This window comes from Lepidothrix coronata, unplaced genomic scaffold, assembly GCF_001604755.1.
Source record: "Lepidothrix coronata isolate B3197 unplaced genomic scaffold, Lepidothrix_coronata-1.0 Scaffold159, whole genome shotgun sequence".
In the NCBI taxonomy this organism is placed as follows: domain Eukaryota; kingdom Metazoa; phylum Chordata; class Aves; order Passeriformes; family Pipridae; genus Lepidothrix; species Lepidothrix coronata.
In genome coordinates this window covers 112,241-135,234 of record NW_016690339.1, presented here as the reverse complement: position 1 = coordinate 135,234, position 22,994 = coordinate 112,241, and the positions used below count along the sequence as shown (strand labels likewise).

The 22,994-nt window shown below is 39.0% G+C and overlaps 1 protein-coding gene and 1 long non-coding RNA gene across 4 annotated transcripts in view; one reads left to right on the top strand and one right to left on the bottom strand.

The window, feature by feature from the left end:
• LRIG3 (leucine rich repeats and immunoglobulin like domains 3) overlaps nt 1-17,886 on the bottom strand; it is a 42,245-nt gene extending 24,359 nt beyond the window's left edge. For 2 of the 3 annotated variants that reach the window (XM_017829190.1, XM_017829191.1), the window contains exons 1-3: nt 15,555-15,663; nt 10,768-10,839; nt 10,426-10,500 (exon numbers count right to left, since the gene is read on the bottom strand). In XM_017829190.1, the coding sequence (XP_017684679.1) occupies nt 10,426-10,500; nt 10,768-10,839; nt 15,555-15,598 (191 nt within the window). In that variant the 5' untranslated portion in view covers nt 15,599-15,663. Of the gene's footprint in view, nt 1-8,751; nt 8,854-10,425; nt 10,501-10,767; nt 10,840-15,554; nt 15,664-17,866 lie in introns of those variants that run through there. The other variant, XM_017829194.1, reaches the window with a different exon arrangement.
• An 816-nt stretch (nt 17,887-18,702) lies between these two features.
• On the top strand, nt 18,703-22,729 carry LOC108504331. Its single transcript, XR_001877069.1, has 3 exons — nt 18,703-18,938; nt 19,021-19,078; nt 22,206-22,729. It is a non-coding gene; the product is annotated as an uncharacterized LOC108504331 (long non-coding RNA).
• The last annotated feature ends 265 nt before the right edge of the window (nt 22,730-22,994 follow it).

Sequence of the window (22,994 nt, the reverse complement as noted above, 5' to 3'; positions counted from 1 at the left end):
GTAGTTCTACTTTAAGGCCCAACTTTAGTTAAAATGGAAAACTTCAATTTTAATTTAATTTTTCTTTATAATCATCACTTAAGCAAATCGAATAAAAACGACATATCATCTTCCTCATAACTGCCAAATCACCATTACAGTTAGTCAAGAAGATGTTTGAAAACACAAACCTATCTAATTGTCAAGATAGAAAGAAATAGTATGTCAGCACAATGACATAAGTTTGTTCACTGAGAGGAGGTTGGGGGGAAGAAACCCCAAAACGAAACCTTTCCAGAGAAATGTTGTTATTGCTGTGCTCAGACAAAAGGAGCTGCACACAGCCCATTGGCTTCATTTCACAGACATTAAAGGGAAATCAGAGAAACAGAGATCCTCTGCAACAAGAGAAGCAGCACATCAAATTCCCCCAGAAGCAGACCTGTAGCAATTTGATAACTATTTCTTCATGTGCAAGGAACAGCAACATGCTGCAGCTTCCTTTCAACTTCTCCTGTTACAGCTAAAGCAGCAGGAGCATCAAGCAATGCAGATAAACCCACCAAAAATATCTGCATGAATTTGAACATGCCTTTTGCTATTTGAGTGCCTATACCCTGACTTGGAGCAAAAAAAACCCACAAGCCAATGACCTGTGAGTGCATACAGCCTGATTTAATTACTTTTACCTAAGCCTGTGCGAATACCAGCCTCAGACAGAATATCAGTTTTTCATTACGGGTATGAAAAACCTTAGCTTTGCCTCTCAGTATTCATAACTTTACCACACCACTAGGCCAAAACATATAAAAGAGCCCTATCAATCACGATCTCAAGATTCACTCTATGTAAACAACAGCTACAACATATCTGACATATTGACTGTACTTTCTTTGCCTCTGGGGAAATACAAAGCAGAACATAAACTTCTGTAACCATTTTGTTGAGGATCTAGTTAGCACCTTTTAGACATAAAAGTTCTTAAGTGCTGAAAAAAAACCCCAGTTTTTTTAAGATCTGAGAAAGTATGACTATCTCTTGATAAAGGTTGCCAGTATGTAATGTTTTCTACCTCAGAGAAATACTGTGTAAGCTTTATAACTCTGATCCTGTAACATGGAAAATGCAACTCATGAACAGAGTAGGACCTCACGTCCTATCTTTTGTTTCTATTTGAAATCTCAGAATAAAAATAATACTCTTGCACTTCCACCTCAGCATAAGTCTTTCTTCCAGATAGATCCTGATCTGCTGTGGTTTGAAAATCTTAGTAGTATCATCCTGACAGGGAAAATGTGTAGAAGCATCGAGGTGGAGCAATCTGGAATAAACAAGTTGTCTAGAAAGACAATTTTGGAGAACTGTGTTTGTGCAGACTGTTCTTCAAAACTCTAAGATGTAAAACAAGTGTTTTAACATCTATGTGATTCTGGACTAATACAGTACCTCCTGTCCCTCAACTAAGTTTTGAGAGGCAAGATATACTGAATCCGAATCTCAAACAAACGAAATCACAGTAGAGTCTCTTGCTGGAGACTAAGAGGCTAGGTAAAGAGAAAAAAAGCACTCTGCTAGGGTTAGATGTATCTTTCTGAGCAGTGCTGAATCCAAGACACTGGGGTTCACAGATGTTTAGTTTGACCATTTTGCGTTTGCATGACTTCCAGAATAGAGCTACTTTGGAGGCAGCCTTATCAGAGCACAAGCAAAGCAGACCTGACTGTCCACATCCAAGAATGTTCCCAGTGGTCTCCATTATGTGCCACTACAGCTCACAGCCTCCCTTTAAATTTTTGTGATTGTTTCATCTATTCTTCCCTCCACTCACTCACTGACATCACATGCCTCCTGGCATATCATCTATTGTTTCCTGTACTCCCACTCCTGCCCTCCCAAACTCCAAACTCCTGTAAGAAACAATGATGTCAACACACTGAGCAGAAGCAAATTTAAGCAAAAAGATTAAAAAAAAAGGTACTAAAGGTGAAAGATCAAGACTGTAATTGAAAGTGTTGGAATATATATGCTTTGTGGCTTTTAGCCTAAGACTGGACAATTTCAAGGAGCACATACCAGAAGAGTCTCAGTAACTACTACAAGAATAAAGAGCAAAAAGGTTCTTTTTTTCTTCAATTTCTACTCACTTGACTACTAAAATTAGCCCGACTGTAATTAACAATTACATCATTTAAATACTGAAATTATGGTTTCAAGCTGAACACTATTCTTATCAAAAAGCCCCTGATATCACAGGTTATTCGGAGTTGGAAGGGACTCACAAGGATCATTGAGTCCAACTCTTAAGTGAATGACCCATACAGGGGATTGAACCAATGACCTCAGTGTTATTAGCACCAAGTTTTAACCAACTGAGGTTATCTTGAATACCTAATGAGACTACATGCTTATCTCACCATTAAGATACTCAACCACACTGAATTAAGAAAATCTAGGGTTTTTTTAATCTTTGCGACTGTTAAACATAGAAATATTTCAAGTGATACTGTTTTTCTCCAAGATAAAGCTGTCAGAAACGGAACCAGAATTCTGGCTCACTTCCAGTTCTACTGGTAGGTCTACAAGTCTGATGCATCTTTCACACACAAGCTTCTTGAGGCAAGCGGTTGTACTTCCTTTTGAAGGTCTCCTTCATTTCATGATCCCTGCCTCTAGTTGTTCTTTCGATGCAGATGTCAGCAAGTATCTGCTTTTATATTTTGTGGGTTTTTTGGTATGCAGGTATAAAGTAGAAAATGAAAACTCAGAACTCTGTAGGTTACTGATACCCTGTCCAAAACTTGAAACCAAAGGTTTATTGATTCCCAAATCAAACAAACTGGGAAAAGGGAAAGAGAAAGATGCAGACTGAAACAGCTCTGTGATTGGAGATGTTTCCGTCATCAAAAATAAGACAAAGGCAAACCCAAACTTTCAAACACATGATACTTCCATAGCAATTCTCTTCTCATTCCATCAAAGCAATGCGAACCTAATAAAACTTTTCTTCCAAACTCTCTTAACATCCTGAAGTCTGTTTCCCATTCAGTTTTCTGGTTTTTCCAAAATAATCACGATGACCTTAGCGTGTGATAGGCAAGTGAATGTATAAGTTCATTCCTTTATTTTAACAACTGTAAACAAAAGCAATGCAGGCATAACTATTTTGGCATGAACTGGAAACAGGAATAATAGCCTACTGCAGATTTGGTGTACTCTGTGACTGTTAGCTAATGCTAAAGTCTTGGACAATTTTAAGTATGACCTAGATTAAACCGAGTATAGTGTCCTCCAGTATTATAAATCATCTTTCTAATCTAATAGAGTCGCTATAATAGACTCTAATAGAGTCGCTAAGTAAAAACACCTATACTTTACGGCTACAGAGCCAACTTCCCTTTTGGAGGATGCAGACCAAAGTCTAGGCACTTTAGACTGCACACTCTTCTAGACCTACCCCCTAACCTCAACTGTTAATACAAGTAAGGAATGTTCTCCTATCCTTTCACTCAAGGCACAAGTCATTTCACTGCTCTACTGCAATCACCACATACTGGTCCTCTAAAATACAATCCAAATACTTATGCCTGACCTCTTAGCTTCATTCTCACTTCCCATATTTTCCCTACTGTATGTCCTACAACTTATACCTCCTTCTTGATAGAATTCATATTATTCTTCCATTTTGTCACACCAGAACAGTGTTCTCTATTTTTCTGGTCCATTATTATTCTTTTTAATTCATCATTTTCTTTAACACTGTGATCAGAAAATCATGACAGATTTTTCTACTGGAAATACATCATAAAATTTGCATTATTCTCCATTTTCATTGCAAAACCATTCATCTAGACTCTCACTACTTTATATTTTTACTACAACAAACTAGGTTTCTACACACTTCTTCCCTTTCCCATCACAGGGTCTAAATTGCTGCCATAAAAATTGACTTTCCATGTCTGTAAGTCTGACTAAGAAAGGTTCCTTTTCAAATTCTTTCCTTTACTTCCTCTTAAGTCTCCACACCAAATGTCAAAGATTGCAAGAACTAATTCCAGTAAGTCTCTTCGCTCTAGCTTTTTGCTCATAACTTCAGCCTAAGTCACACATGGTTTACCACCACTCTCATTTTCGGGACATTCTCCAAGAAGCCAAGTCTGGCATTCCTCTATCCTTTCTTTCAATCCTTCTTCAAAACAAACTCTTCCAGGCAGCATCCAAATCTTAATATTTCCCATAATAAAGTGGTAGTTGAAGAGATGACAAGGATGTAAAATATTTGACCAACGTTTTCTTAATATTGGGAGCCAGACTTCAGTTTAGTATGCTAGCTTTATAAACACACAATACCACTTTCTCTGGCATCCACTTCTACTGAATGTAAGCTTTCATTTTCAGGAGTTCCATCTAAACATCTTTCTTGTGACTGTAGCTTTCTAAACGCAAACTGAGACAGCGTTCTCCTGGATTTTGTACACAGCTTCCACGCCCAGACTACTGTGAGATGACAAAGAGGTAGACTTCTCATATCTACCCCTATTCCAAATAACCTTGCACACATGGACTGTGAAAATAACTTCTGTCTTTACAGAGGGCCCTTCACAGTGCAAACTATTACTCTTTTTTCCAAATTGTCAGCTGGGACAAATGCATAATAGATTTTGCATGTTTGCTTCAATTAGTCGAATTGTACTTTTCAAAATTACTAACTGAAGCCTGATTTACAATGCTTATTATAACATAACATACATAAATATACTTTTCCACATTTTAAACAGAAATGAACATATAATATTAAAAAAAAATCCCTTCTAAATAGAATCAATGATTAATTGCCACTTTTCTCCAGTAACTATGTTTCTACATAAAGTTAGATAAGTAATGAGACTAATTTTGTAGTGGCTGCTCAGTGGCTGCTCAGGCTACATGTAAAGTTGAAACAATTTTGCTTACTATGAAAACTTGTGACCCCTGCAGTCACCCAGGACTGGCTACTTTACAGTCCTTTTGTCCTATTTTTATCTCCTGACCTGTCTTTTCGGTTAATACTTTTTGTTCATTTACGTTTTTAAACATCCAGAACACAAGACGTCTTCAGATGATGAATTTAAAGTCAGCACATATCGACAGAAAGACATTGCAAACCAAAGGCTGTAGAAAACCCTCAGCAAAGGGGTTTGTGGATTCAGTCTATCACCTAACAAACATGTGGACACATTTCAAGAATCTGCCTCGATTTTGGCAGCTCTTTTCACTATATCAAAACTCAAAAGTGAATGTCCACTGCTTTAAAGGCTTCCTGTACAGATGGGGTTAGAGGGTTTCCTCAGCAGAACCTCTACCATGTTGCATACTCTCTAATTCTCTTATGAACACAAGATTTCACATTCTGAAAAAAAAGTTAAGTAGAAACCTAATACAAACCACACATTAATGTAAAACTTGAAAAACATTCCTGAATTGTGAATCATCCATGCTCCCTTTAACTTCTGCACTGTGAATTTTGCATTTTCTAGTCTGGCTTTACTAAGACCAAATATTTGTTTGTGTTCTAGACTAACATGATCAGTCTTTACAACATAAGCCACAAGGCTATTTTCATTTAAATCACCTGCACCATATATGCCAGTGCCTTTAAATATTTTCTATCCAATAAAATCTAAAATCACAAGTTTAAAATACTCCATTGTTGAAAACTAGTCTAATGCTGGAATTTCACTATGTGCACTATAGACTTGGCTATGTACAGTTTATCTAGTCTCTACAGACAGCAAAACGATTACTACATTAACATAGTCTGGACATGGGTAATAAGAAACGTGTCTTTAAAATTAGTTCTACACATGCATTTTTATTAGAACAATAAAATCCAGTTAGAGAGTCAGGATACTTTAATACTCAAAGCTGTTCTGTCTCTTCAAAGTCACTTCTGCCTTCCATTTTCCACATTACTCATGGATACGGTGCATTGATGATGTTGGATGAAGTCTACAATTACATATTTTTAAAAATTCTGCAAGTAGCATGGGTTTCTTATTTAAACCATATATCCTTGAACAAACTTTAAACAGCATCACATAATTTGCAAACCAATATCTTTCGTCCTTATAAAGCACTAATAACACTAAAAGTAGGTAACACTTTCAGAAAAACTTTAAAGTAAAACCCCCATGTAAATGGTAGTTGTTAGTTAAACACCAAGTAAGACTTCTATACAAGGCTATTTTGTATATATATTACTTGGTTTCTCTCAATTTCTGGATTCAACCTAGGCACAAAACTACAACTGTGATAGACCTAAAATGCAATACTGGTTTTTTTCTCATGTATCAACATCACCTATTCGGGCCAATTTTCAGGATAAATAGGAGAGGACTGATATATCTTGGACAAGGAATGTCATTAGAATGGAAAACAAATTCAGAATCTTTGCTTGTTCTCCTGCAATGAGGCCATTAGTGCCCATTTTAATACCTGACACAAAAGCAATCCACCTATCTTGAAAAGGTAAAAAGTAAATTTTTTTTTCCCACAAACGAACAATTTTCTACTACAATCATTTAAAGTAATTCTACATTATTTAACTGGTTTTATATGCACTTCGGGAACACAAATTATAAAACATCTAACATTTTTCTTCTAGGGATAGATAAATACACCTACACTACTCTAAGAGGATCGACAGTAATTCATACTTACAAAGTCAAACTTTCAAGAAATTAGGGTAGGGAATATGAATCCTACTCTTTGCTCCCTCTGAAACATATTGTATCTGTTAATGTCAGGCAGGCCAACACAGCTTCACAACATAAGGCCTCCTGACCAGATTTAGCCCAAAGTACCAGCCATATAGCTCACAGGAGTTTCCAGATTCCCAGGAGGTTCACAAGCTCTCCTATTCCATGTGACAAGATACATATCCATCACATGAATAAAATCATAGATGCTTCTCCAGCCATGTAATAAGAGTGTGCCTGACTATGCTTGTATACTTGCTCACACTGACATAAGGTCTTCCCAGGGTGGTGAGGGGATGTATGCCTGCCTGATACTTTTCTCTCCCATGATGGTCAACTCTCAACTGGCATCTGTGAAAACAAAATACTGGCATTGCTGTTTCATGTCACACACAACTGGGACCATGAGACCGGGAACATCTGCTGCTCTGGGTTTACCTTGAATAATTCATTAGTATGTAAATATCTCCATTAGGTATATATGAATTAGGTAGGTAGAAATGAGGCAGCTCCAGAAATGGAAACTACACTAACATGATAATCCACCTATGCTTGTTTATACTGCTCCGAGAATTTAGATATACACAGCTGTGTGGAGATACCCATACTATTATGCAGACATATCAACAGTATAATTTTCTCTGCAGGGCAAGAAAATTCTTGCAGAACAGGTAAAATTTTAAGGCTCCCTAGCTGAGTGACAATTATAAAGAAGTAAAATAAAACTCTTGTGAGAGAGCTTCTTCTACAATAAAGATATTGGCAAGAAAAGAGGGCACCACTTTCACAGCATTCCTTGAAGACTCCTTGATAAAAAACAACTGGCTTTTCAACTGACAGTAATGAACCAACATATACATATCTCATAAGAAATGTAATCAAATCAAGTTTCAGAAGACTAGCACCCTCTTTTCTGCTATTATTTGAAAGTCAGAACAAAGATGCAACAAGGAAACAGTGGTTTGCTCTGGAAAGTCTCCACAAACTCCTTTCACATAGAAGTTTAAAATCCTGGAGACAGTCATTAGATGTTTCTTTGAAGAGTGGTTCTAAAAATTATATTCTAATTGTTCCCTATGTGTTCTCTTTGCATGATTTAGATATATTAATTTAGTTTGATTCAACCCCCTTCAAATAACATCCACCACAGAAAAAAATAAATGAACATATTTTTTCACTTTTACCAAAAAAAAGTATCATTATATTGAATATTTGTCCTTCTATACTACCACTATATTACATGTATTTTCATGGTAGACAACTGCTGTATGTTTATTTCTCTTCATTTATATTATTTTCTGTAAAATGAGATTTAATATATAACATCTAACCAGTGAGAAAAGGAGGCTCAAGAGAGATCTTATTACTCCCTACAACTACCTGAAAGGAGGTTGTAGCAAGGTGGGGGTCGGTCTCTGAAGTAACAAGTGATAGGACAGGAGGAAATGGCCTCAAGTTGTGGCAGGGGAGGTTTAGATTTAAATTAGGAAAAATTTCATCACAGTAAGGGTTGTCAAGCATTGTAACATGCTACCTAGGAAAGGGGTTAAGTCACCATCCCGGGAGGCATTGAAAAGATGTGCAGATGTGGCATTTACAGACATGGTTTAGTGGTGGACTTGGCAGCGCTGGGTTAATAGTTGGACTCGATGATTTTAAAGGTCTTTTTCAACTTAAAAGATTCTGTGATTCTATTCCATGTTTTAAAGAAAACTTTCGCAAAACAAACAAGATGCTTTATTTCTGAACAATACCACTTTAATTTTATGTTTTATGTTCATCTGTTTTCATACAGAACAATTAACTATTGTACATCGACATTTGTAAGTTAACATATAATATTTAAATACTTAATTTCTACCACATTAATCTCAAGGAATCTCTGATGTAGTCATAGAATAGTCATTAAATCTCAGCTGTAGCACAGTTATATTCAGTAATCTCCTTTTCCACACAAAGAATTAGAGCGAGAACAAGCTAACACCCAACCAGACCAACTTTAACCGCATTGGTAGTATGATAACACTTCTAGAAATACCTTTTTTCCCCCCTCTTACGCGTCAGCATATACAGTACAGAGCAGATCTAATGAAGATCTTTCCATGTTTGACCACCTGAGTAAATGAACCAAGCCAGGGACCTAAGGATATGAAATAACCAATTCAGCAGTGCCTGATAATTCTCTCAAAGGAATCCAAAAATTTTTGCACAGCGGCAGAAGGATGATTTTAGGTTCATCTAAACTTGTTAGGTTTCCATGAGAAGAACTAAAGGAGATGTTAAGATAAATTCTCAACTTCGTATTCATCAGAAGTAAAACACGAGGATATAAACCACTTTATTATGTTAATATTTATAGCCTTGTGGTAAAAAGAACCTTAGCAAGGTGGTAAAAAAAGTATATATTCTTTAGATCAATTAGATGCTTAAAGTACAGAATGCTATGTCAGTGTAAAAATAACGTCAATGGTACTGCAAAATAAAAGATGTGCTTAAATGCAACACTTATTTGTCAGAAACCATCTGCTTTTTCTTTCATTTTTTTTCAGATTTTGATCTGTAAGAAACCACATCAGTATCAAATGTCACTTAGTTCTTATTCAAACAGAGCAGTCCAGACACAGCGGCTGCACCAGCTGACTTAGCTGACCTGGGCCTAGAGTAACAACAAACCCCTATAAATCACCAGATGTAAGCAATTGAATAGTGATCAATTTAATTAACTGAACATCCTTCCAAAATTTACTGTATTGTTTTAACCCTTCAGGCTTCTTCAAGCAAGGTAACTTGCAATTTGTATTCAAGGACAGGATTTGGCCAGAGGGCTATATATTGACAGCTTTAGACACTTTAGATTCTCATTGATAAAACGCAAATCACACACATGAAAAACACTTCTTTTCTTTTTTTTATAATTAACAGTATGATAGTAACTATTTTTCTACAAGTTCATATTGAAACTAGATCACAGAGAAAAACAAACAACTAATTTCAAGTGAAAACTTCAGGATTAAGATTTCCTTTAAAATCAACTTTTTTGGTTACAGGCCCTATATGCCTTTTGTAACTTTATACTCGTATTACAAATGTTACTATGTCAACTGACCTACTCATTTCTTTCAAATAAACAATGAACATGGACACAATTGTGTGCCACAATTATATGTATTAACTGCAGCCATAAAAAAAAACATGCCACACATTAAAATGGGCTCAGAAAGACATTTTCGAGACATTGGCAAAACATCTTCTAACCTAGATAGTTGTCCTGAAGCTGTCTCGAGGGGATTTCCCTGTGCTGCCCACTGAAATTAATGGAATTCTACCATGATTTAACACACGAGGATCTCAGCCAAGATGCATAATGATAGAGTATAACTCTTGTTTTAAAGAGTGCATTGTACAAGTTTGTATAACGATTACTGATGTTTGTACAGTGCCTAGTGCAACAGGACTGAGGCTTCTGGGCACTACCACAACATAAATTAATTCTAATGCAGTCTTTGTATCTGAGAGAAGCACAAAAACTACCAGGATTAAGCTCAATTATACACATTTTAAACAACCTGCTAAATAATATGATATAATCAACTTCCTAACCGCAAGCTGCTCTATTTCCAATTATTTCACTTTAATCTCTGTAATGCACGAATTTCTATGAACTTTGCAGAGTTAGTTCCACTAACCAGGGACAAGAGTAAGATCTACTTACAAAGACAGAAGAGTTATATTTGCAGAGACTGGTCCCAGATCTGGAATGATCTCCAGTTCATTGTAGTTCAGCTTCCTATTAATATTACAAAAGGGTTAGCTTTAATGTTAATCAAAAGTATGTACATTGAATTTGCTAAATTGCTGAACTGTGTCACCTCAAAATTAAAAATAATTCCAGTTTCACTTAATATAAAATATCAGAAGAGCAAACATCTTTGTTGTTTAACCAACTATCCCTAGAGAAATAGCTATACAATTAGCATACACAAATAGAGGTTAGGTATTTTTGGTTGGAGTTTTTTGTTTTGGTTTGGTTTTTAATTAAGACAAATTAACTTACACTTCCTGAAGACTATGAAGGTGATCCAAGAGACTGGTCTTGATTGAAGATAATTTGTTGTGACTTAAGTCCCTATGAGGTTACAAAAACAAACAGCCTGTCAGTTTTGCCATACAATATCGGGTAAAGCAATACTATTTCAATCCAAATAATATTATCACTTGTCTACAAGTACGTAACACGATATTTTTATATTAGTAAAATCAGAATAGAAACTTGTTTGAGTATACACGGCATAAGTAAGTGCAAATACTTATTGCCAGCAGTGTCAAAGAAATTTCTCTATCTCTGAACAATTTAGAACTGTTCATTGGAATGTAAGACCCATGAAAAACATCTTAAGATTCTGAGTCATATACACTGACAACCCCCCTCCTGCATCCCTTCACAACAAGAGGTCTGGCTAAAACAACCTCTTTGTTGTTTGAACAAGGAAAATTCATAAACCAATAGTCATTGCAGCCTTATTCCTTCGGCTAATCATAACATTTGTACCATTTACTCTTCTCACTCCCTTATTTACAGCAACAGACAGATCACAAATACATAATGAGGACTATCCATAAATCTAAACTGTACTTTCGTGCTTTCACACAATTCAGGACACCATTTCTACAAAACCAAATTTAATGGAGATCTTCAGTAGTATCAGAAGAAAACAGACATAGGAAGAGCCAGTTCTGAGTTTTAAGATGTCTATATAATAGTGATATTATTACCACACTTAACTACACTTGAAGAAGCAGCTCAAGCACTTAGCTTGTGCCACTTTGTATTGAAGATTCCAAATATCTTTTGATGCAATTCATAAAAAAATCTTGTTAGTACCTTTGCAATGTGCTGCAAAACAAGCCAGGTACTAAAAATGAAACGCATTTTGTTTACCACTGCCAAGAAATGCTTTTCCTTACATTATCATGCATATTTGCCATATGCGCTCTCAAACATTTGACACCACACAATAGAGACTTAAGAAATTTTTACTCAGAAGTACTGGAAATATCAAAGAAATATGAGGGATCACACAGTAAAACACAGACCCAACTACAGAACAAACTTGCACGTCTATAAACACCTGCACAAGCAGTACAGTCTCACAACTGATCTAACCAAGACCAGCTCTGTTGAAGGCCTCCCCCTTCTCAGTCACTCATCCACCAAAACATGCACTTCCCTGTCCCCTTACTACAGACTGTCACTACCTCATCTCTATCACTCCAGCCCTCTGCAAGCATTTCTTGCATGTTAAAACACTGCATTTATCCAAGCCAGTAAACAAAAACTACATTATTTTTAAGGAATTCTTAAACTCCAGTGAGCGTTGTAATGCAGGCATATAAAGAAATGAATCACCACACCTCAGCAGTGAATGGGTAAAAGGTGCTTTAAAAAGAAGTCTTTTAAAAAAGAAGTTTCTCACATTTCATGACACTTTTCTCTGTGCTAATTAAGCACTCAACAGTCATCCAACATGCCTGGGGTTCTCATCAAGCCGCACAGGCATGAAGTGTATTTCAAGTTGAATCTATGAGTAAACTACAGGATTCCTTACTTTTTCCAAGCAAGATGACTCAGTACAGTCATCTGTACTGAGCATGCCAAACACAGGCCTGACTGCCATGGATGTGTCTACTCTCCCTCTACAGTTCTGGAAGTGAAGAAACCTGATGAACAGCATATCCTTGATGCACACAGACCAAAACTAGCTTAAATTAAGCCAAGTTCAATGTCTCTTCTAGGTGTTCCGCTCTGTGACTAAGTCCTACACGACTGCAGACCCAGAAAACTCATTTCTCTGCACCCACCATTGCATATCCTGAAACACAGCTGCAACCCAGCCAGGCACGTACATTTCTTCAACAGCACATATGGATAGTAAAACTGTGTTTTAGTCTCCCCCACCTGATTTGTTCAGCATTGCCAGGATAGATTTGTCACTTTTGTCCTCCCCTGCAGTTGGTGGTTAGAAAAACAGTAGTAATAAAACTCAAATATAAAAAATAATCCCAGGCACGTATGGGTATTAAGAGTGTACCACCAATACTCAGTTACGAGGTGTGCTCTGAGCCAGCCAACTGCACCAGGCCTAGTGGGCTGCTGAGCTGTGGCACCAGCCGTGGCTCAGGGCCGTGGGCAGAGACAAAAAACATGCTGCATTTCCCAAACCAGGGCTGCACAGGAGTGTGCATAGGGCAGACCCGCAGGTGCAAACAGCATTTTCCTGCACAAAAAAATGAGGCTGAAGGCTGGAGGAGAGCCACCTAGAGAAAGAGAACATCCTCCACCACCTTCAGGTGGCCACAGAGGGGATCTTTTCAAAGACTCAGTTCTGGACTCAAGCACCTAATATAAAATCTGTGCCTTCTTCCAGGTGTCTAAATCCCTACAGATTTTCCTCTTAAGGATGGAAAACCAATACAGTGTCAACATTTCCTAAAACCCACAAATGTTAACTTCACCATTATGATTTTGAGTTCTCCTGTAAATTAGGTTAACCGCACTTAAGCTAGAGGACTGCATCTTTCACTGCTTAACAATCTAGTGTAAACATTCTCCTAGCCATAGAATGGAGAAAAATCCCTTTGTTTAACATCTGAAGGCATTAACTGCACAGATTTGAAATTCTCATACTGCATTTTTAAGTGTAAATACTGAAAAAATATGCTGTTACAAAGATCTATACGGGAATCTAACTTAGTTCTTTAAAGCAGAGTAGAGACAAATTTTACCCTTAAACTTAATTCAATATTTGGCTTTAATCTGTAGGGATTATAAGAACTATGTGAATAAGGAGATGAAATTCAGTTAAGTTATGGCTGTTAGTGCCCAATATGTTACTGTTCTTCATGCTTCAGACAAGCCTTAAGAATCAGTAATTATTTCAACAAAGACCTTTCAACATTAGTGCTAAAAACCTGCTTTCTTCATTTCATCTAAAAACCCTGCAAAAGGTTTATTTAAAGCATGTTTGCCTAAAGGACCTACCAGACAGTAACAGACGTGAGTAGATTTGTTCTGCTGGAGTTATAACATGTTAAAAAAAAAAAAAAATCTGGCAGAGTCCTTAAACTATAAAAATCCTGCAATTACAACCACTGCTGTGCATGATCACCACACTGGAGCCAGACACTTTCACTCATAGCTCAAGCTCACATCCATCTGGAGTCTATCAAGGAGTGTAACTTACACTGTTTCAAACTACTTTTTTTGTGTTTGTTTTTTTAACACTAAAGATACATTCACATTTTCCAAGTAGCATCTACTTTAAAAAAATACATACATACAAATTCTTCATGCCTGGTTTACTTACAGCAGGTTGTCAAATACGAGTTGCAAAAAAAAAAATTTTGAAGAAAAAGAACAACAAAAAACCACCAGCCCTCCAGACAATATTGAACTGCCTGTTTCATAAAGCTGTATACATGCTTGTCCACCCATAGTTGGATAGAATATGAATTATCAATATTTTACTAAACATTATTTTAGTACTACTGGCATGAGAAACTTCTGGAAAAGAAAAAAGCTTTGCAAGTCACATTTTAAGTTAAATCAGAGTGGCTGGAAGTGAACCAAGAGTTAAAATATTTGCCTTTTACTAACGTTCTAAGTGAAGCTTAAGCCTGCAGAAGTTTCTCAAACTTATAAGCACTGGACTGGAGACAGACATTTTTTAAATATAAAAATCTATCATCTCTGTTGCAAAGCTACAAGTACATTTCAGTTCAATGCATTTCTCAACATATCTTAAAACAAGTAGGAAGAAAAAGTTGGAAAATTAAGCAGTATTTTTCCTTCATAGAAATGGAACTGACAATGTTAAAACACTATTACTATGTCTTTTTTCCATTTCTAAATTTTCCTTGTCTGTTAAAATCACATTACAAGTGGGGAGAAAATTTCCTCTGTGATTACTTTTGCTACTAGAATTTCAGAAGTCATTAAAGATATAAAGAATGCACTCTGAAACTTTAGAAACCAGATTTATATTAAGAAATAATTTATAAAAATAATAAGCATATATACTTGTACTTCACTTCAGAGTTCTCATAAAAGTGATTGGACATTTAAGTAGAATTGCCCCAACTGAAAAAGCATGCCACAGTTTTGGAGGCCCTTTAAGAACCTGTCCTATGAAAGAAACTATTTTCTATGTTCCATTATGTTTGTATGACCATCTTTCATAAGTCACAAGTCTCAGCACTAGCTGAAATGTAACTCTGAACCACATTTGTTTGATCAAAAACTGAAAGGAAGGCCTAATGCAAAGAGGGAGAAAGAGAGCAAGTGCTTCTTCACACATTTTAGAGATATAACTTTTAGACTCTAACTTAGTATAAAACACTTAGTCACAATTATCATCTTCCTTAGAGAACTCAGAAACCTGAGCCCCAAGTCAAATTTTAAAATGCAAATCCAGCAACAGCTCCTTAATCAGTCCCACTGGGGCCTATAGAGCTGCTAATTCAGCAGAAATCAGCAGAGCTGAAAAACAAAAAGCCAGGCTGTAGCTGTTTTAAGACACTGATCCAAAGTGACTCATAAATCAGCCTGCTATGTTCAAGTTTTAGTCTGGAAAATATTGAAAAACAGCTGTGAAAACCATACGGCCTTTTTTCTGGCAGTTCTGGTAGACCACTAGAGGATTTATAAAATATAAATACTAAAGATGTAATATAAACACAAGTGAAAACCATCTTTCAGACTTTCCCTCCTATCCCACCAACAGTTTCAGCATTCCTCAGTGAACCTGGTGAAGGGTACAGCAATGCCAGCAGGAGTTTGCACACCTGGGAGACACTGGCCAATGCTCAACACTCTTCTTCCCCTCCATCCCTCCTCTTCCAGCTCTGCTACACCAGCTCTAACAAAGCCACATTCTTACAATCTTGGGACACACATCCTGGAATTAAATGTAAATCGAAATTCAAAACTATTTGTACACAAAGCCATTAAAAATGTTTATGAGTTTTCAGCAGACTGTTATCTCCCACGAAAGCAGGGTAATAGAATATGGTATTTTTGGTTAAAATCACAGTAAAGTTGGCCTGTTTACACCCCATTGTGAAGCCACTTCTGCACAAAGCAGTAGACTCATGATCAAAGAGAAGAGGACAGAACTCAGGGTCTATTTTTTTTATTTCCCTCCTTGCCCACTGTGAGGTCACTTTTATTTTATTTCAACAGGGGATCTGAACACAAAAGGCATGAAAGAATGAAACAAGAGTTTCAAAAACCTGCTAACCATCTGGGCAAGATGGTTAAGACAGATGGGCAAAGAAAGGTGTAAAGCATAACACAGGTCTAGACCTTCTCAGGCAGAAGAGCTTTCACTCTGCTGCTTAGGAGACCTCACCTGCGTATGTTGAGAACACGGGGTAATAGTTGTTTTCTCAAGAGGATTGGAAAGCCTGCAATTAAACTACTAGCCTTTGGCTATACCCGCTATGGACTTCCATGGAAAACACAGTAAACATATAGCAATAAAATTCATAAACAGTATTTTACAATTTGTAATGTTGCAACAATAATCTAGACTAGTCAAACTTTTTTGCATATGTAAAGATGAACGCGTTAACCTTACAGATTGCACAATCCCAGCTCGAAGTACTGGGGTAGCTGGAGGTAACAGGCAACGCCACACTCTTCCGTGTTCTTATTAAGAGGGGAAGGAAGAAAGCTGGATACTTCTAAGGCATTTGACACAATCAAAAGAAATATTTACACAAATGCGGTCAGACCACATGGTTTGGTGACACCTAAAAGATGTACTCCTGTGAGTTTAAAAGCAAGTGACACAGCTGTCCACTGAGTAATCACAGCAGGGTTTCTTACAGCAGGGTTTCTTACAACAGGCCAAAGCTTATTTATACAAGCAGAACTTATTTTCTCACACTTTTAAAGGAATGTGAACTTACATAAGGACAATTTACACTACCAAGGGAATTCTAATTAGAAAAATCTCCCTTGTGCTAACAAAAAAGCCTTGCAATGCATTTTATTGTCTCTTGAGAACATAAGTGGAAAAGACAAATTTCAATTACTGCTAATGCAAAATGTTTTTTAAGGCAAGTCTAAAAAACGAAAGTGTTGTTATTTTTCCCCTTGTTTTTTTATTTACCATACGTGGATTTTAACTTAATAGCACTAAAGTAAACTAAGCTAAGAAACTAAACTGTGAAGCTTAGCTTATTATCAAAAAAAGCCTTAGGTTGTGTCAGAAAGCTTGTGAGCATCCTGAAATAGTTCAAAAGAACAGGAGGATGAAATATAACAGGAAGCAAAACCAGTTGTTGAATGTAAAGCAGATCCAGTGTTTGATCCATAAGCTTCAATCACGTAAGCCAACCAAAAAAAAGTTTCTTTCCTCTCACACTTTCCTACGCCAGTCCTGGAAATATTCAACTCCCAGAGCCATGTCTGTGTTCAGTTCCATATGGTGTCAATACAGCCATCTACATTTCATGAGTAAAGCAGCATGACCTCCAGACAAGGCAATTGAACAGAATTAGCCACAACTAATTGAAAGTCTTCCTGTTTACTTTAAAGCCCTTATCTCAATCTGCTTTGAAAATGTAATCGAAAATTAATAGGACTAATATAGAAGATCATTCAGTGACAAGGGATTAAAAACAAATGTGACAAGTCCCTCAGCTATTTTCGGGCTTTTAGAAAGCTGACATAATTTATGCTTTTTCCATAAAAGTTTTTCAGTGGAAACAGATTTCCGCAGCTGTCACCTGGGTTGGGTCGCTCCGCGGCGCTGGCCGAGCGGGCGCGCTCCGGTGCGCGCACCATCGCTAGAGCCAAAACTACAGGGGCGAAGAGCTACACGAGGAAACGCGACAGCAACTTTCCCGACACACAAATCAGTGTTAGCCTGATGATTATTGAACGCTTTCCAAGAAAGTCAACAGAACTTTTTCCTCGCTCTCTCCGACACTGAACAGCGCTCCCGGGCCCCATTTCGCCCAGGCGCTTATCGCCACCGCGTCCCGGGACCGCAGCCCGCCCCAGGGTCGCTGTCCTGCTGCGGCCGCCGCCGCCCTCGCCGCGCCCGTTGACAGCCCGGCCGCGGCCCCCGGCGCTGCCCCTCCCGCACCTCGCGGCCGCCACGACACCGCGCAGCCTCTCAAAGCCCGTCCGCGGACCGGACCGCGGCCCCGGGGGGCAGAATATGGCGGTCGGACGGGCGCGGGCCGGCGCCTTCAGCCCCCCGCGGTGCCCGCCGCCCCGATACTCACAGCTGCACCGCCCCCCGCGGCAGCTGCTCGGGCAGCCGGCTCAGCTCCAGGCGGCTGCAAGCGACGAGGTGCCCGGCGCAGCGGCAGGGTGCGGGGCAGCGGGCGGAGGCGGCGCCGCCGCCCAGCAGCAGCAGCAGCAGCGCCGGGAGAGCGGCGGGCGCCCCGCGGGGCCGGCGGGGCATGGCGGGCTCAGAGCCGCTGCCCGCGCTCCCGTCTCTGGCGTTCCCCCACTGACAGAGCAGAGCGGGGCGCGGCGCGACCTCCTGCTTCTCAGTGCGGGTGGCTGCTCCCGCTCATACCCCGGAGTGGCCACCGAGGGCGGGAGGCGGTGGGAGCGGGGGGCGGTGTAGAAAAAAGTAAAGACAGAGAGCGGGACGGGACCGCAGCGCCGCCACCGCCGCCAGCCACTCTGCAAACTTTCCGCCGCCTCAGCCCGCCTCCGCGCGTCCGCGGGAGCCCCGAGCACCGCCCGCCCCGCCGCAGCCCCCTCCCCCTGCCATGTGACAGCCGTAGCCCCTGCCCGCTCTGCCGCGGCCGGGCCCCGCGGGGCGGGGGCTAGGAGAGCGAGTGCCAGGCCTGGACTGGCGTGGTGCCCCGCCGCTTCGCGGCCGTGGCAGCGGTACTCCCGGCCTCCCGGCCTGCCCCGGGCGGCGGCACATGGCCGGCCTCGCATCACGGCGGGCGCTACGGTGGGATCTTGCTGCTGTCCCCGGCCTGTCCGTGGGCGGGCGGGAGCGGGCAGCGGGCCCTGAGTGCTTAGAGCGGCAGCCGTGCACGGGCCGTGGTGAGAAGGCACGGGCACCGTGGTCTTCCTCGTTCGGGATTTCCCTTTGCCGTCGCGCCAGTTAGCGCATGTCGTGGTAATCCAAAAGCTGCTCCAGAGGCCCCAGAGGGTTCCCAGCCAAGCCTGGGGTCACTGGCATGTAAAAGGTGAGGTGAGGTTAACTCCTGCCTTCCGGGTCCTACATGGCTAGTCCAGACACCATAATTAAGCCCATTATGTTCCCCACAGGATCCCAGCTCCAAACGTTCAGGGAAGTGGGCAGGGCTACAGATTCCACATCTCTGAGGTAATCTATGTAATTTAAGTAAATACCTATTGTTCAAGTTCCATATGTAAGGCTGGACCCTACAATGGATTCAATTACTGTAGGCTTCACACACCCCTATTCCATAGCAGCAGCCATCAAACTGCTCATGGACACTGTTCTTTCCTTCCCAGGTTTGTATGTTTCACCTGAAAGATTGTAGACGTCTTAGACACTGTGAACCTGAACCCTTCAAAGTCTTACAGCTCTGATAGCAAGATCTGTAAGGCTGAAACTTTTTCCCTGTTTTTATTGTTTCCATGCGTATCTAAGGACACAGGGATTTTGTTAAAGAAACAAAACTACATTTCAGTCAGGAATCATGAATTTGCAAGCCAAGCAAGCAAGTCCTGAGTAACTATGAACATTCACATGCCACTCTTGACACAACTGTTCCGGGTGCATAGGATGTGCAGAGCTGTGCGGTGTTTTGTCAGCTTGTGCTCCGTTGACCACTGGTGTTCCTTAAGGAAATTATTGTGGGAAAACAAACAAATACTGAAGGAGCACACTTTTTTCCTACACTTTTTTTCTTTTTGCTATAAAAGCAAGCAAGTAAAGAAACAAAATACAGGATAAAAATTAATTAGTTTGTCTTTACAAATTCCTCTCATTTATTTGTTGTGAATGAAAACTGTCCTGGCAGCATTGACATGTCAATATTTCGATGTCTTTTGCAGCCTTCTTCCTTTGGAAAATATTAGGGTGACATTAGATCAACAAAGCCTGTGAAACACTGAACTATTCTAAACAGACAGTAGGACAGTGGTAAATTCAGATTTTTGAAGCTATCCCTCATTAGTCTGTACTTGTTCCCATCAAAGTCAATGGGAAAGCTTCCTTCTCTTTCTAAAGTTCTAGCTGTCCACGTGTTTCACACCATTACACCAAGGTACAGAGACACTTCAATATGTTTTTTTCATATTTAGGTAAGATATGCCATATTGCCACTTTTGCAAAGTGATCAAAAATTCAAGAGGAAGGTCTTCATGTTTATGTTGCTCTGGGTGATTATTGAACAATCTACTAAAATTAAAAAGGATTTCAGGTAACTAAGCCTTGTACTATGGTTCCTAGAGTGCACAGCAAAGGGCCTCAATTATCTGGGGAAAGTGAGCTTGTCTTATCTTGAGTTTGGCAAGGGCAGTGACTGACTAGTAGGTGTCAATAGAGTCATTAAGCTGCCCATTTTAACATCCAAGGAAAAGAAAAATTAGAAACAAAGTATTTTGAACTTATTTTATCATAGCAGTCAATAATATATGCAGTGCATATGTGAACCATGAAACAAGAGAATCTGAGAAACAAAGGTAGAAAAAAAAAAGATGAAAAGGGCAGGAACTTCTGGTTTTGTAATTTTGAAAACCACTCATGCAGGCAGGGAATACTGTGCCTTAGAAAAACCTAATGCATATTTAGTGCTAGTAATATATGAAGCTGTTTTAAATTAAGCAAGGTAAATAAATTCAGAAAATCCATTTGTCTTTGCAGCTTCTTCTCTCAAAATACTCAATAAAACATTTTTCAATTGATTATGTATTATGAATCCTAAAATGCTTATATGCTGCACTTCAGAGTTCATGACAGAAAGTCTTTCTTCCCACAGGGAAATTTGCTCTCTTCAGAAGTCTCAGGGACTGATTCTGCATCTCATATGAACACTGTAAGGGCTGGCAGTCCCCAATCCCAGGGGTCTCTTTATCATTGGTTTTAGGTTGAGAGTGCACTGTGACTGTACATAAGCAAATACAAATCCTTCCTTCACAGGTTTGGCTAGCCTATACCTGTCCTAAGTAAGCTTATATCTAAATGAAAGGTCTCCCATTCCTCTACCTGGTTATCTCCACTCTAGCAAGGGATGTCTGCCGACCCTTGTTTGGCATTAGCATTAGTGTAAATGCACATTCAACAGTTTTAGGGGACTGATTTGACTGAACTCCCTTAAAAAATAAAAACACTCTGCGCACGCACACACACAGACACTTTAATTCTGAGTTGGAGTAATTTCCTCATCCTCCAGTTTTCCATGTAGCTGCACAAGGAAGGTGGTTATGCAAAGGCAGGCCCTTTCCATGGCAGCCTGAAGGGATGATGTTGAGGAGGGGGAAGCATGGCTGCACAGAAAAATTCTTGTAAAACTAGACCCTCAAGCTCTCTCTTTGGCTAACAAGATTAATTTCCTCCACAAGATTACCAAGCATAGTAGTCTGGGTGAGTTGGGAGTGGAGCAAAGGAGGTTGTGTAGAGATCTGTAGACCATTCTTTGGGATGTTAGGGCTTGATTCTAATGGTATCATTTTCAGTCTCTGATTATTTTAAATCAGATAAACACAGGTTTATGGATTCAAGTCCAAACATATGCTGTTTAAAATATGTATTCACTTCAGGCAAAAGACACACCCAGAAGCAATCTAAGTATGATTTTTTTGCATATCATTAACGCACTGAAATCAGGGACTGCTTTCAAGTAACCTACCTCCAGAAAAGTTCAACCCTAAATCAGACTCAGTTTAGCAGATTATTAAAAATAATTTACCAATTGCTAAGTTAAGCAAAACCAAATTAAGATACTATACATTTTCTGAGTTTAAATTAGAATATCTTTTATAACACAAGTAAGAATTTGATTAATCTAAATACAGTTTTTTATTCAGTTTTTAAAGGAGTCTCAAGCCACTACATCAGACAATTATGTATTGCTGTATGTACTTATAGCTAAATCTGCAGAATTTATGTCAGAAGGTCAAAAGGAATGAACAGTTACATTTACTAAATGATTTTGTCCATTAAGGCCACTTCAGGAATTAAAAGTCTTCCGTTGTACTCCTGGATCATGTCGTAATCCAATTCTATGTCTAGTATTCATTTTGGATTTTCTACTTTTCATGGGTAAATAAAGTCATTTTGTTAGTATTCAGCAGCAAAAAGCAGAAGCAAAGGAGTATAACATTGCTTATACTCTGACACATCTTGGTTCTGATAGAGCGATGTAGAAAATAGTGGCCCATTTATTGGCTTTCCTACCAGTAAATGATCTTGTAGGAGTATTGGCAGAATTAACATCCTGTCTATTTATTCCTAAACTTTCACAGTTCCATTTTGTTTCTAGTCAAAGAAGATGTTTAAGGCTGTCTGGGAGAAGGAAATGAAGAGGTCATCCTCTCAAGATCATCACTCCCTATTGCAAGTTCTCCAATATAGTCCAGTAAAAAAAAAATCTTAACACTAGCAAAACTTCTTACTAAAGCCACAGCTGGAGGGAGAGATGAACTAGTGAGACACATCCTGCTTAAAAAACAAAAGTGTAGCAGGACATGCTTTTTGTGGAGGCTGCTTGCATACATTAAATAACCTGCAATAGGCAAAAGGAAGTTTTGCCTCAGGCACCTGTCTGGAAGTTACTAGAGAGTCCCACAAAAACTCCTTATTGAATGCAGAAGACTCTCTTCACTTCTTTGCTTTGTGCGTAAAGAACAATCTCATCCAATATCATGGAATATTTTTCATGGAAATTACTCTAAATGCAGAGCTTTCCCACCCTCCTTTTCTTCTGCCCATTTGGTATGGCAATTGATATTAATTTTAATTTTAATTTATAATAGCACTAAGACTTCATGACCATTTATTTCAATCCCTGTGATTAACAATTGCAATTTCACTTGTATTTGAGTAAAACAATAAAATATTCTTAAATAATTTCCCAGTAATTGTGAATCTCCTACCAATGTGTTGTAAGTCCATAGTGAATATTCCAAGGTGCATACAGAAATTTATTTTTGGTAGTAATTATACTTGACTTTATGTGATCCAACAGTGAAACCATGAAAACCAAATTATGCATAATTGAATGCACTGATTACAAACAGAAAAACCATATGAACTCTTTCTGAAAACTTTG